This window comes from Meriones unguiculatus, chromosome 4 (genome assembly GCF_030254825.1).
Source record: "Meriones unguiculatus strain TT.TT164.6M chromosome 4, Bangor_MerUng_6.1, whole genome shotgun sequence".
In the NCBI taxonomy this organism is placed as follows: Eukaryota; Metazoa; Chordata; class Mammalia; order Rodentia; family Muridae; genus Meriones; species Meriones unguiculatus.
Window position 1 is genome coordinate 134,169,574 of NC_083352.1, and position 14,538 is coordinate 134,184,111.

The 14,538-nt window shown below is 50.5% G+C and overlaps 1 protein-coding gene across 1 annotated transcript in view; it reads left to right on the forward strand.

The window, feature by feature from the left end:
* Positions 1–13,305, forward strand: part of Bfsp1 (beaded filament structural protein 1) — a 31,478-nt gene extending 18,173 nt beyond the window's left edge. The window contains exons 5-8 of the mRNA XM_021636794.2: positions 890–997; positions 7,747–7,967; positions 10,188–10,273; positions 11,616–13,305. Coding sequence (XP_021492469.1) covers positions 890–997; positions 7,747–7,967; positions 10,188–10,273; positions 11,616–12,574 — 1,374 coding nt within the window. The 3' untranslated portion in view covers positions 12,575–13,305. The remainder of the gene's footprint in view (positions 1–889; positions 998–7,746; positions 7,968–10,187; positions 10,274–11,615) is intronic.
* The last annotated feature ends 1,233 nt before the right edge of the window (positions 13,306–14,538 follow it).

A 14,538-nucleotide genomic window follows, 5' to 3' on the forward strand; every position in this document is an offset into this window, starting at 1 on the left:
AGACTCCGGTCGGAGTTTACAGGGCTCTGAGGCCGCGTCCTGCATGCTGGCGGCAGGGCTCCTGGACTGTCAGCCTTGTGAATCACTGGTATTTTTGAGTAGGTGGAGAGAGAGGCAAGTCAGGACAGGGCGTGGAAGGACCGGAAGGGGCCTTCCTTCTGGACTGCCCCACTGATCCTCCGTAGGCTAGTGTCCTGGCCTCATTAGGCTCTGCTTTCCTTTCACCATTTGGGGCTGGGTGGCTCCCTGCTGCTCAGTATAGCTGATGGATGGCTCAGTGCACAGAATGATTTTCATCTTTACAGACACAGAACCCGGAGCCAAATAAGCATCTGCATTCTGCAGTTCTCTTTTCACAAAAGGGAAGACGGAGGCTTTGAAAGTCAAATGTCTGTCAGGCTAGCCGTCCTTGGCACAAATAGGTCTCTGCTTGGATCTCTTGATCTTTGTTGTCTGCGCTTTCGCTCTTGAGTAGGGACTGGTTCAGACAGTGGCCACTGTCTGAGTGGCCTGGGCGAGGCAGGCTGAGCTGTTGTCACAGGACTTCTTAGTTTATCACTCACAGCGCTGAGGCTGGAGGCCCAAGATCAATGTGCCTGCAGAGTTGGCATTGTTGCAAGCTCTTGCTAACGGTGTGCCCGCATGGTGGTGGGTGGGTGCCCGCTTGGTGGTGGGCGGGAGGGTAGGCCGCTGTTAACTCTGCTTTTCTCCTAAGTACCAATTCCTCATGGAGCTCCACTTTTATGACCTTGTCTGACCCTTGTCACCTTCCAAAGGTTCCCCCTCACTAACTCGGGCATTGGCATGTGAACTCAGGGGAATACAAAGAAGGGCCCAGCCCTTTCATTGCCCTCGTTCGCCCTGGTCTGAGTCTGGTCTCCTCGTGCAGGAGAAGCTGCTGACGGAGCGGGAAGTAGCTGCGCTGCGGAGCCAGCTGGAGGAGGGCCAGGGGACACTCACCCACCTGCAGGCGCAGAAGGCCGAGCTGCAGGCCCAGGTATGCTCCACAGCCCTCTTGGGATCCTCTGCAGACCTAACTGACACGGCACAGGCAGGCAGAGGCCTCTGCCTCCGAACACCTGCGTGCCCTGCATGATAGCGACCTGAATAGGTGAGCAAATGCCTTGGTTTGCCCCGGGCTGAGGTTTCCCACCCCGGGCTGAGGTTTCCCAGGATGCGTGAGGTTTAGCCACATGGCTATGAAGAGTCCTGGGAAAATGGAGGCAGGACATCCAGCATCATGGTGGTTCTTCTCTCGTCATCATCTGAGCCGGGCCTGTCTCTACCAAGGGCAGTAACCCACTTCATCATAGATCCCTTTGCCAGTGTCGGGCTTGTCAGCAGTGAGAAGAAACAAACACACATCAGGGGTTTAATTGCACATCCACTCAAGCCTGGGCATTCCTGTTTTTCCTTTCTGAGGCTCCTCCTTTGAACTGGGTGATGGTCTGAGAAGAGTGCCCACATGTGGGTGGAAGGCGGGCTGTGCCCGTGTCCGAGTCTCATTAGATACCTCTGCTGGCGCGAGGCTCATGTCTCTGTTTCTTTTTAGTTATGGCTTTCATGGTTCACAGCCTGGTCCCTTCACACGTTCTTTCTTGCTTCCAGGCGGGTTTAAATGCTGCACTTCCGACAGCTGGGTCACCACATGTGCCCAACCAGTCAGTTGACATTTTAGTAGGCAAGAACACTCAAGGAACAAGAGGGAAAAAATCTAAAATTCTGACTATAGAACCTGTGGCATCTACTTTGACAGGCCACTCAGGCCCTACCTTTTAGAGCCCACGGCATGAAAACCTAAAGCTTTACCTGGGTTTGCATTTCATCTCTCTGACATTCTGTTTTCCATTCCCACTGGGCCCCTCACAAAGCTCTCACTGTGAAGCATTCCTAGGGGCCACTGGAGAGCTGCTGGGGACTGTGATTGTCACTGAAGCTGATGATCACAGGAGAGAAACTGAATCATTAAAATGCATTCTTCTCAGGACCTAGCCATGGCCAGGGCCTGGATACTTCTTAGTGACTGTGGTGGCCAAGGACCTGAGAGGAGAGAGAGACAGATATAGATAGATAGATAGATAGATAGATAGATAGATAGATAGATAGATAGATGGGGAGGAGAGAGTGGGGAGGGGAGGAGGGAGAAATGGAGATGTTTATGTAGAGAATTTGTGTGACTGTAGAGAATGTGGTGTGTGCATATCTGTAGGACATGTCTATGCTATGTGTGATGTATGTGGCTTATGTGCATGTAAAGTCTGGTGTGTGAGTGTATGTGATGGGTGTGTGTTCGCTGTGTATTTGTAGATAGAGTATGTTACAAAGTGTGTGGTATGCATATTGCATATATATGTAACTTGAAGGGTGTGTGTGGTGTGTCCATATGGTGTGTAGGGTCTGTATTGTGTCAGTGGGATGTGTAATGTCAGGTATACGTGTGGCGTGTGCGTGTGATGTGTATATGAAGTGTGTGAAGTGTCTGTGTAGGGCATATGTTTATGCACGTAAGGTACATGTGTTGTGTGTGTTTTATTTGTAACTGAGGAAGTAGGGACAGGCCCCGTCATGGTTCTGGGGACCGTGGTTTTCAAATTGTTAGTTACAACTCATTGGCCAAAAAGTGAATTCAGTAGAACTGACTGGTACCAGAAGATTAAAAAAAGCAGCATAGAACCGAGAACAGGAGTAACAGAATGATTGGCAGTTAAAGGTGTGGAGTTTACTCTGGAAAACCTTTGCCTTAGATACACCTGTGTATATTTGACTACACATGCGTTTGCTGAAATGCACACCTGTGATGTGGCTTATAGTGTGAAATATGTCACTTCCTGTGGCCCGGGTGTTAAAGCTGGAAACCGCTGCCTTAGATATGAAAAAGATGCAAACCTTAGCCTGAATTAGAGAATTCTAGTTCTGGGGGCAAAAGAGTGCTCTGGTGTACACAATCGACTTTTCTTTGTGTACAAACGTGTTTGTTGCCTATAACGTGATAATATATGAAGTGTGTGATAAATTATGGAGGATACATGTGCGTGCATGTGTGTGTGTGTGTATTGCGCGTGACTGAGGAAGCAGGCACAGGCCTGTCATGGCCCGGGAAACCCATGGTTTCAAGCTGTCAGTAGCAGTTTATCGGGTGTGATGTAACAGCATTGGCCTGGTTTCTGAGAGCATGGGTAGGGCTGTCGGGTCATGCCCCTTTCTCACTCTCTGCAGCTGAGGCCTACCCTGTTTATCTCTGTGTCTAGGGCAGGGTGTCACCCTCTAGGTCCCCTCCCCGCCCTTAGACTTTGGCAGTCTGTGAAGCTTGTGGACCCCCTACTCATAAAATGTTAAAGGCATTAAAAAAAAAGAAAGAAAATTGATTAGCCAGGGTGGTGGCGCATGCGTGCAATCAGCGCAGGTGGGCGTGTGGGGCAGTGGAGTGTGGGGTTTTGGGGTGAGGTGGGAGGGTCATGAGTGTGGTGGTAGGGTTGAGCTGTGGGAGGGAGGGTGCGGAGGCGGTGTCAGAGTGTCCCATACCTGATCTTATGAGTTCCAGGCTTGTACCCTCTACGGTGTCATTCGAAACGGTGACTGTTGGAGTTTAGCTGGTTTGAGAGCCTTTGTGTATCCACAGTAAGTAGCTGACCTTTCAGCCAAGCCACGGTTAGGGTCGGGACAGGACATTTGGCAGGGCTGTGGCAGGTGGTTCTCTGTCAGGGTTTTTGATGCTTCCAGAATGTTCCATGTTTGGGGTCTGCAGGGTAAGTTCCCCGACTCAGCAGCATCTGGGAACTTGTCAGTAATGCACATTCTTGAGTACATCCAGAGCAGCTGTGGCCTGGCAACCCTGTTTCAACCCTGTTTCAACAAGTCCTCCAGGCCATCCCACAGGCATTAGATCCGGCATAGAAGAACAGAGTCTGAGATCAGAGGTGAGGGCCTCCCCTTCAGGTAAGCCACACACAGATGCCCAAGTTCCCTGCAGATTCACTCCTTCAGGCGGAGGAGGAATGACAAGCAACTTGGTGTCTTGAGGGGACCTGAAAACAGGTTTATTGATTGCCAAGCAGGTTGCACCCCGGCCTCTTTTTCCAGCAAGGTCCTTATCGCCATCTAGTGGTGAGATTAGGAAGTCAGTGCTCTGTCAGCGCACCTCGCTTAAGCAAAACAAAACTACCATCTCTCTCCCCTCCCTTCCTTTCTCTTTCCCCCTCTTTCTCTCCCTCTCCCCCCCCCCTCTCTCTGTGTCTGTCTCTCTCTGGTGTGTGCATGCATGTCCCGAGTTCAGATTCCTTTCTTTCTTTTTTTTGTATGGTCCTGAGGCTCAAACTCAGGCTGTCATGCTTGGTAACAAGAATCCTTCTTTACCCACGAAGCCATCTTGCTGGCTGTGTTATTATTGCCATCACATGAAGTAATCCACTTGCTGTCAGACGTCTGTAATAGTACCGCTTCCTCGGGTCTTCAGTTCCTTCAGTGTTCCGGCAGCAGCGGCGCTGCAGGCCCAGGCCCTGCTAGCCACTGACTTCACGCGGTGCCACGTGCCTACGGCCCACAGCCTCATTTCCTTCTTGCCGCAGCAGGAACAAGTGTACTTGGTGTGCTGCCAGATTTCAATTTTCTTCACTGCTTTCTAGGCAGAGGTTCTCAACCTGTGGGTCAGCACCCTTTGGCAAACATTTATCTCCAAAAATATTTACATTAGGATTCACAACAGTAGCAAAAATTACATTTATTAAGTAGCAAAGAAAATAAATTTTAGGTGGGGGGTCAGCACGCCGTGAGGAGCTGTATGAAGAGCTGCAGGTTAGGATTTGAGAACCAGTAGAAGGAGGCACCATCGCGGGTCCCCCAGCTGCGGACGGCTGTGACCTTCTTGGTGCATTTGTCGTCAGGATCTAGGGCTGATCCCCAAGAGCCTCTTCCCCCTTTTGAATAATGGCTTCATGCTCAAGGCCATTCTGGTCCTACGAGGGCTGGGGCTGGAGTTCACTGCATCGATGGGCGTGTTGCCCAGCTCTGCATCGGCTACTGCTGCGCATGCTGCTCTCTGAAGAGATAGAACGAGACAGATCGGATTGCCCCAATCAGGAACCCCACTTGTAGTGGAAAGTGTGCGTTTCCATGTGGCCCGTGCCCTCCCCCGGCCTCTCTCTCCTGGCCCTTAGATGCCCCCCTCCAGGTAACCCTGGCTGCTCTTCCCTCTCTTTCTGGAAGTCTCTTTCCTTTTGCAGTGCCAGGGGCAGACGCTCGAGACACGGCTGGTCCCTGGATGCCAGTGGATGAATCACCTGGCTGATTGTGTGTCTCATTCTGATAGCTGCGATGGTGAGGACAGGCTCCCAACACAGGGCAGAGGTGTTGTTTGCTTGGGGGTTCCTTTAGCCACACCTGAGCTTGGGCCTGTTTTTCTTGGATATTCTTTTCCTCTGATGTATAGTTTATGTTACTGAGTTACAAAAGCCGAGTTGGTGTAGACAGAAGTCTAGTTTCATAAACAGGTTTCACATCCTTGGACACTGAGGAAGCTGGATGGAGTCTGAAGGATGCGATGGCATATTAGCTGCTTGTTAAAGGTTGGAAGGTGCCCAAGAGACATGGCATGGACAGCATGGCACGTGAGGACACACATGGCATGGTAACCTGGCACCCGAGGACGTAGCATTTACTTATTTATTTATTCATTCAGATTTTCAAGACAGGATTTCTCTGTGTAGCCTTGGCTATCCTGAACTCACTCTATAGATCAGGCTGGCCTTGAACTCACAGAGATCCACCAGAGTCTGACCCCAGAGTGATGGGGTTAAAGGCATCACCATCACACTTGGCAGACGTAGCCTTTAAAAGACGCACACCTTCAGAGAAGCAGCCAACCAGCAAAACATCCGCCAGCAAACCAGAAAAGCAAGCCATCATATCATGAATTATAAAAAGATCACACTTGTTCTGTAGGTGGAGACTGTGGGGGCCTTTTCTGGTCTCCAACTCTGTTCTGTGACAACCCTTTGCTATGGGGCTTACAGTTTAGATGTCTGAAACACTCAAGGAAGTCTTTGCCTGTGGTCACCTTGAGTCCTGTGTGTGTTCTGTGAGGAGAGCTGGTGTGCCCGGCTGCTGATAGATGGCAATGTAGTTTACCAGGGCCTGGAGTAGACTTCCCTGTGGTGTGTGTGTGTGTGTGTGTGTGCTCACTGCTCTCCTGTATCCTGGAGGAGGATGGCATAGCTAGCGGGACCACAGTTTCAGTGAATGTCTCACACCCTGTACGGGTGGGTTTGCATCTTTCTGTGATGTTGATGGGGAAGTCATTGCACCCATCTGCCTCAGTTTCCTCATCTGTAGACATTCCCTTGATGTCACCATGAAGCAGCACTGAGAGTCAAGCCTCAGCATTTGGCGTTAGAGGTGGCGGTCAGGTGGAGACTGATTTTGGAGGACTGGAATCCAGTGGTAACTGGCCTCAACAGGAAGGGCAGTGCAGCAGTTTGAAATAAATGCAGATTTCTACAGGGTTGAAACAACAGCCCTGCATCCTGTATGTGCTCTGACCCAGCCTCGCCCGAGGTGACAGTCTGTAACCACATAGGACAGTGAAGAAAACCAGGAAACCCTATGGATGCCGCACTTGACGGCTGCCGCCGCCCGCCCGCATTGACGCCCGGTGCCCTGAGCTCCTGCTGCCGGGACATTGCCTTGGTGTTGCTGCTGACTGACTTCAATGGTGACAAGAGTTCTTCGGGCCAGCCCTCCCTGTGGGCTTCCCTGATGTGTCGTCAGGATCTGGCTGAGGGTCCAGGTTTTGGGGAGGAGCCTGTGGGTCGCGCCTTTCCTTTTGATGGTGCTCACCTCAGTGACTTGGTTAAAGCGATTCACGCTGGGCTCTCCGCTGGCAGGGTTCCTCCAACCCCTGAAAAGGAACTGGTTGTAACACGAAGCTTATGAAGTTTGAGAGCAAGTGTGCAGCAGAAACCAGGATCTAAGGCACTGGCTCACTGTTACCGTCCCTCCCTCCCTCTGTCTTCCTTCTCTTGGCACAGGCTCCTTCATCTATGTTTATCTTCCGTCTTTGGTTTCATTTCTCTGTCTAAAGACTTGTCTCTCTCAGCTTCTCCATGTCTGTTACAAAAGGTCACAGCTTCAGAATGTCAGCCTCAGGTCCCCCTTTCGTGTCCTGTAGCAGTCTGGAACCCTCCTCCATGTCACTGCTTTTGAGATAGCCTTTTCTGAAGTCCCAGAGGAGAAGGCAAAGGATGGGCTCTCCTGAGCTGGGTTCAGCTCTGGTTCCAACCTCTGAACACTGCAGGGTGGCGGCAGGCAGACTCACATACAGGCTGTTCACACTCCCAGAAGCTCTTGAAAGTAATGGAAAATGACCTTCTGTTTCCACACCGTCCTTAAGACTTAATTTAAATTTGTATAGTGTGTGTGTTATGTGTGTGCCTGTGGGCATGCACAGAGAAACCAGAAAAGGATGTCAAGTATCTTTTTCTATCACTTTTGACCTTATTCTTTGAGACAGGGTCTCCTGCTGGCGCTGAAATGAACCATTTCAAGTAGGCTGGCTAGCCAGCAAGCTCCCTGGATCCGCCTGAGTCTCATCCCTCAACCCCTCTGACACTGAGCTTACTGGCATGCGGGCTCTCGCGTGGATGCTAGAGATTTGAAGCGCTCACTGAGTCATCTCGCCAGGCCCCACACTAGCCTTTATCTGTTTTGGGGAGAAGCTGTGAAGAGTTTCACACAGTTTGTGTTTGCCCACAGACATCATCCCTGGAACAAGCTATTAAACATGCTCATGAGTGTTACGACGACGAGATACAGCTGTACAACGAGCAGATTGAAAACCTGCGGAAGGAGATAGAGGAGGCCGAGCGCTCTCTGGAGAGGTCCTCCTACGACTGCAGGCAGCTGGCTGTGGCCCAGCAGACCCTGAGGAATGAGCTAGACAGATACCATCGGATCATCGAGATTGAAGGCAACAGGTAAGCCATGTATCTGTGTGCCTGGCACCCTGGCCTCATTCTACAGATCCCTGCAAGTGTCCGCTGTGTGCCGGGGCACAGTTGGAGGTACTGGTGATGTGGCAGGCAAGGGACTCAAACACCCTGACTTGAAGGTGTAGCAGAGGATGTGAGTGGTAGCTTTAAAAACGTGTTGCAGTTTCTCTCTTAACCCGACCAGCACCCAAATACTTGAGACAGAACTATTATATTTATGTAATAAGCTTTACGTCACAAGAACTGAGCAGGATGAATCAATTTTAACCCTCAGCTGATCTGGCTACTTCCCAGCTGAAATCCCTAAGCTACTTGCTTTTACGGCTTTGTCGGCTCCAGCTGTTCTCTCCTGATGTCTCATGGACCTCTCCCCATGCCTGAATCCTCACCTTCTCTCTCTTCTCCTCCCCTGGCTGGCAGGAAGTCCAGCCCTATTCCCTCCTCCTCTCAGTCATTTGTTGTCAAGCTGCTCTACTGAGATGTCAGGGAACAAACATTGGGGAGCAGTGTTTATACAGGAGATTCTCGGAACAAGGATTGCAACCAGGTCTGGAGGCACAGAAATCATCATTTGAATCTTTACGCAGAGCGCAATAACATGCCTACCCAAGGGAGAGCGACACACTGGAGGAGGTGGGCAGAGAGCATGTGAGGAGAGGTGGGATGGTCGAAGCTATTCCAGATATTTTAAGTAGGGTGACCAGAAACAGCTGCACTTGGGGCCTGCTTTGTGCCCCTTGGGAGCTGATAGTCTAGCAGGCTAAGTCCCAGGTTTGTGCCTCCTCTACTGCATGACACTAGGTGTTCAGAGCTGCTGCTGCTGCTGCCGCCCCTGTGCTGATTACTGTCTGGGAGCATCAGTGCAGGTCTCCTCAGTAACAGAACTGTGGCTCCCACTCCCTTCTGGAAGTTTCCTCTTTGTGTGTCTGGGCTACACTGATAGCTATCTGTAGATAAGCTTTGGAGAACAGGTCAGGCGCTGAACTTTGAGGCTCTTCAGCCTCAGTCCTCCCAGTGTTTTGGATTTAGTCTGACAGAGACTAGCAGCCATCCTCCTCCAAGGCCTCACAGCGGGGGTTCCTCCTGCATCGGAGGCAAATGCTCAGCAGGAAAAACAAGCTCCTCTCTGGACTGTCCAGCAAGAGCCGTGTCCGGGCAGCTCCACTCTCTACTTCAGCGTTCTGTGAACGCCGTGAGCACATCTGTGAACAGAACTTGAGAGCTGCACTTAATGTCCTCTTGACAATTTTTGTGTCAGGAAGAGGGTAACCCACAAAGTTAGTGGGATATTCCTCTGCTGGCTTGTTAATATCAATTTTGAAGTAGATTAAAGAAAGATAAAAATGTTACAGTGTGGAACAAGAAACTCCTGAGCACTTTACCTCGCTCCAGTAATGTCTTACATCTTTAGAATACATTATTTTAAAATGTTATTTAGCCAAGTGTCTGTACCGTATGTTCCTGTTGGTCCTCTAAGCTGGGTTTTATCTAGGGCTATTGTAATAGTGCAGTAATAGCCATGAATATATAACTAAAACTGTTATGTATTATTTATTCTAGATATTATTTTGTCTTATATGTATTTTATCCTATATATGTATATTATATTCTATATGTGATATAATATCCTAAATTCATATGTATCTTGTATATTTATGCATCTGATATAGAATAATTGCTTGCTCTAAATATCTCAGCTGGAATTCTATTTTTTAAATATTTATTTATTTATTTAATGTATATGAGTACTCTTGTCTTCATGCACACCAGAAGAGGGCATCAGATCCCATTATAGATGGTTGTGAGCCACCATGTGGGTGCTGGGAATTGAACTTAGCACCTCTGGAAGAGCAGCCAGTGCTCTCAACTACTGAGCCATTTCTCCAGCCCCTGGACTTAATTCTTTAATTAAAAACTGAAAACCCACAGACTCCATCTGATGGAGAAGTGTGCTTCAGATTCTAAGTAGTCACTGTGCATTGCCCACGGCCTTTTCGTAGTTCATGACTTGAGCCCAAAGAAGGGAGCTGTCTTCTCTGTCCTTGCCCAGGGTGCAAATGTCTATGTGGTTACTATTTTGTGATGCACAGTTCATGCACACCTTCATCCAGAGAAAGTGTTTCTCTCTCTCTCTCTCTCGTCTCTTACCTCATTTTGTTTGATGACTTAAGATGGTCCCACAGTCTTTCTGGTTCTTCCTGCCAGGTTGAGCTCCGCTTTCATTGAGACTCCCATCTCTCTGATCACCCCGAGCCATGGGGCCTCTCTCAGCCTTGGATCCAGTGCAAAAGGTAACACTCCGAAGCCTGGCCTCTGACTTCCAGCCCTGGCTTGCTCTGCTTCCTTCTTCCGTCTAGGCAAAACCCGCTGATTTCCTCCTGCCTGCCATCCACGCTCCCCTCCAACCCTTCTGGAAAATCAGTGTGTGTAGGTGTGTGTGCATTGTTCCCGAGGTGACACTCTGTTTAGTTTTGCCTTGTTTCTGTGACAGGGTTTCACTATGTAGCTCTGCCTGACCTGGAACTTGCAGTGTAGACCAGGTTGGCCTCAAACTCTATGGAGGTCTGCCCTCCACACTATGCCTTTTGAGTGCTGGGATTAATGGTGTGCACTGCCATTATCTCTGTCTGTCTGTCCATCTGTTTAGACATGGCCTCTTATTGGCCTGGAACTTGCCTAGTGAACTGAGCTGTTTGCCCCGCCCCATCCTCCTGCCTCTGTCTCCATATCACCACCTCTCTCTCTCTCTCTCTCTCTCTCTTTCTCTCTCTCTCTCTCTCTTTCCCTCCTCTGATGGATTCTGGGAAGTGAACTCAGTTCCTCATGGGTATGCAACCAACATTTTATAGACTGAGGCATTTCCCTAGCCCAGAAACTGCTTTTATGTGAGGGAGATTGCCTTCCCTTACTCTTTGGTATGTTCCCTTGAGTAGAATTTGTACCTGAGCCAAGAAGTTTATAAGGAGGAAAGTGCCTGGGGCTAGGGCCCCCAGGAACACCAGCCTCAGCACAGACACTCAACTGGAGAAGAGATACAGGCGCACATTCGTTTATGACTGTAATAGCATTGATTCCTCTTTCAACTCCAACTGAAGACAATGGCGGTCAAGGGATAGTCACAAGTAGGTTGTTGGGACACTGTAGGTAGATGCTGTTTCCAAGCCTGAAGCCGCCAGAACCTGTCACAGGCCCAGCAACCTTGCTGTGTGCGTCTTGTGGGGGGAGATTGGGAAGTGGCCACAGGGAGTGGGACCCGCTGTGTAGTGGGATCTAGTTCCCTGCGGCGAGTGTGGCTGGGTTGAGCTGAGACTGGAGGGTCCCAGCCTGGAGTCTCCGTCCAGGGCCATGTGTCGCTCTGTGCTCTTCCAGCTGAGCTGACCTGGGCATGCCAGGAAAAATGGCAGCTTTCCTTCCCTTTCCTTCCCTTGGGGAAATCCAGAGTGATACTGTGACACATGCAGAATTTCTCAGCTGGTTGATCTGGGTCCTCACTGTGGATGACAGAGCTGGGGCTCTTTCCCACTGTATTTGGCTCAGCCGCCTTCAATACAGTTGTTATGCTTTGCCGTGAAAGTGGCCATTCCCTCTCACTGATGTCCATGCTTGCCTTACCGCCTGTGTGCTTTTCCTTAGATCTCACCAGGGCTGTGCAGGACATCACAGCAGCTAAGCCAAGACAGAAGGTTCTCCCCAAGAGCCTTCCCAAAAGAAAGGAGATTATAGCTCAAGACAAAGTGGACGAAACTCAGGAAGGAGCATCGTTAAAAACTATGCCAGAGCCAAAGGCAGTGCTGTCGGAGCCTAAGGCAGATGGGGACTCTCAGCTGGGACCAGCAGGGGCACAGAGAGTAAGTCCAGCCCAAGAAGGGGGTCCTGAGGATGTGCCAGATGGGAGCCAGATAAGCAAAGCCTTCGGGAAGCTATGCAAAGTCGTCAAAGAGAAAATAAGTGGCCACAAAGAGCCTGTGCCGGAGCCTCCCTCTGATCTCTTCACCAAAGGGCGGCATATACTGGTCACAGGGGATGCCAGCTTTGTGGACCCTGCTTTCCACTCCTCCTCCATCCCGGCTAGAGGTGGGGTGGTGGTTTCCATCCAGGAAGACTCTCTGCATCACGATGGCCACGTGGAGCCCTCTCCTGGGCCACCCATGCCACCTGTGGAGAATGGACAGAGGGCTCCCCAGAGTCCGGAAGGAGACCTCTCCAACCATCAGCAGACAACAGACAAGAATGGGATAAGGGCTAAGGAACCAAAAGCCCCGGAGGAAAAAGATGACGACGGCAAGAAGGAAGAGGAGGGGTCCAGGAGACCCTGTCCTGTGATCATACCTGGTCCTGACGGGTCAGACGCATCCCAGTCACAAATGTCTGGCTCTAGTCAGGATGGACCTGAGGGGCCTGGGAGTAAGAGCAGCAGCCTGCTGCCGAAAAGCCCTTCGAAGGCTTTAGCTTTTAAGAAGGTAGAGGTGGTAGAATCCATTGAGAAGATCTCAACAGAGAGTATTCAGACATACGAAGAGACATCTGTAATTGTAGAGACTGTGATTGGGAAGACAAAGGCCAACAAGAAACTGGGAGAGAAGGACTCCTGAAATGCCAGGCTTGAAGGAAGAGGGTGCCTGGGGGCTGGTGGAGGGGAAGTGCTTTGAGATGGGTTCCTATTTGGATTAGATTGTAGTTAACCTGTCTGGCATTGCCAGTGACTTTCATTAAAATGCTTTTCTTTTCTCTTTCGCTCACACCATATTCCTGCGTGATTACTAGGGCCTCGGCTCAGCCGTGCTGAGGACAAGGATGCCCTCTCAATGGTCACCACACTATCCTCTTTTAGGAAGGGACTCGCTCCTCAGTATCCTTCGCTTATTGCTGGCTTTTGGGACAGGACCTCTCTGTGGAGCACAGTCTGTTCTTGAGCTTTTGACCCGTGTGCCTCAGCCCCCGAAGCGCAGGGGTTATAGACTTGATCCACCACACTGGATTCAGCCTGCTGCCTAGATTCATTAAATCTCAGATGCTGTCTGGGTTTCACACAGACAGACAGCTTGTGATGACAATGGGATGTTCATTCCATTCTAGGCACAAGCGCATGCTCATGTGGCTGTGCAAATATGAATTGATGAGAGTGTTCTAAGTTTGGGGACCCTTAAAAGCCATTCCTGGGGCTGGAGAGATGGCTCAGCCTTTAAGAACACTGACTGCTTTTCCAGAGGACACCGGCTCTACTCCTAGCACCCACATGGCAGCTCACAACTGTCTGATACTCCAGTTCCAAGAGTTCTGATGTACTTACACAGATATATATACAGGAAAAAAAAAACAACAATGCACATAAAATAAAAATAAATGAGTTACATATAAGCAAAGAGCAAAACTATGTATTAAAAAAACAAGCCAATCCTGAAATAAATGTGTGAATATTCAGGTGCCTGCAGTTGCTCATGTGTATACCTTGGTGTGTGTGTGTGTATGCATGCGTGTAGAGACCAGAGGGCAATGTGGTCATTGTTGTTCAGGTGCTGTCTACCTGGTTTTAGGGCAGGGCCTCTCATTGGCTTGGAGTTTACCAATTAGGCTGGCCTGACTGGCCACCAAGCCTCGAGGAGTCGCCTGCCTCTGCCTGGCCTTCTGTGGAGGTTCTGGGGACTGAGTGAGGCTTCTGCTGGCATAACCAGGCCCCCCTCCCCCCAAGCCAGCATCTGAATGGAAAACGTTTCTTTGCAATATGATCTCAGGAAGAGCCAGGTGGGGAGCAGACAGAGCCAGGAAGCCAAGGCTGCGGGAAGGGTGCTGTCTCTGTTTCCAGGCAGGGCCAGCAGAGCTGACCGTTACTAGGCGGCTGTGGGGGCCAGAGCAGTGCACTCCTGAGTTCACGTGGGCCAGGAGCCGACACTCACCAACTGCTGGCGTTCGGTGGGAGGTGGCTGCCCAAGGCCTTACTTAACTTTGGGAGCCAAGGATGTTCTGGGGAAAAGCAGGACATGTGTGGTTTTTGGAGGTCAGTCACAGCAGTACGTGCAATGATAAGGTGACGGGAGTACAGGCAGCGCTGGCGCTGTCTGCCACAGTATACGCGCCACGTGCTCTTCTGCTTAAGAGGCTTCCTTTTTTTTTCACCTGGAAGCACAATTTCAGGACGAGTTTCCAAAAGCAAACATGCAAGCTGCTTTGTAGACACTGGTTTTGAAGTGAGTGAGCAGAGGCTGGGGAGGAGGAGTTCTGTGAGCCAGAGGACCTGGGTCTGGAGCCACGGCACCGCCTGAGAGGCTGGCACGGGGTGCACGTCTGCAGCCCCGTGCTGGGAAGCGGGCTGGGGTGGACACGGCCCGTCGGGCAGGCGGTGAGCTCCAGCTCTGCCGTGCAACACGGTCTCCACGACACAGCAGAAGCGACTGAAGAGGTCGCCCCCAGTGCATGCGTGTACAACGCACAAATGTAACCACACGGACGTATGCACACTTGCATGTGAGGCGCTAGGGAGTGAGTCTGACAGGCACTCACCGACTAAATACTATGCCGGGCGCTGTGAGCTTCTTCAGATTTGTTTATGACTTCAAGT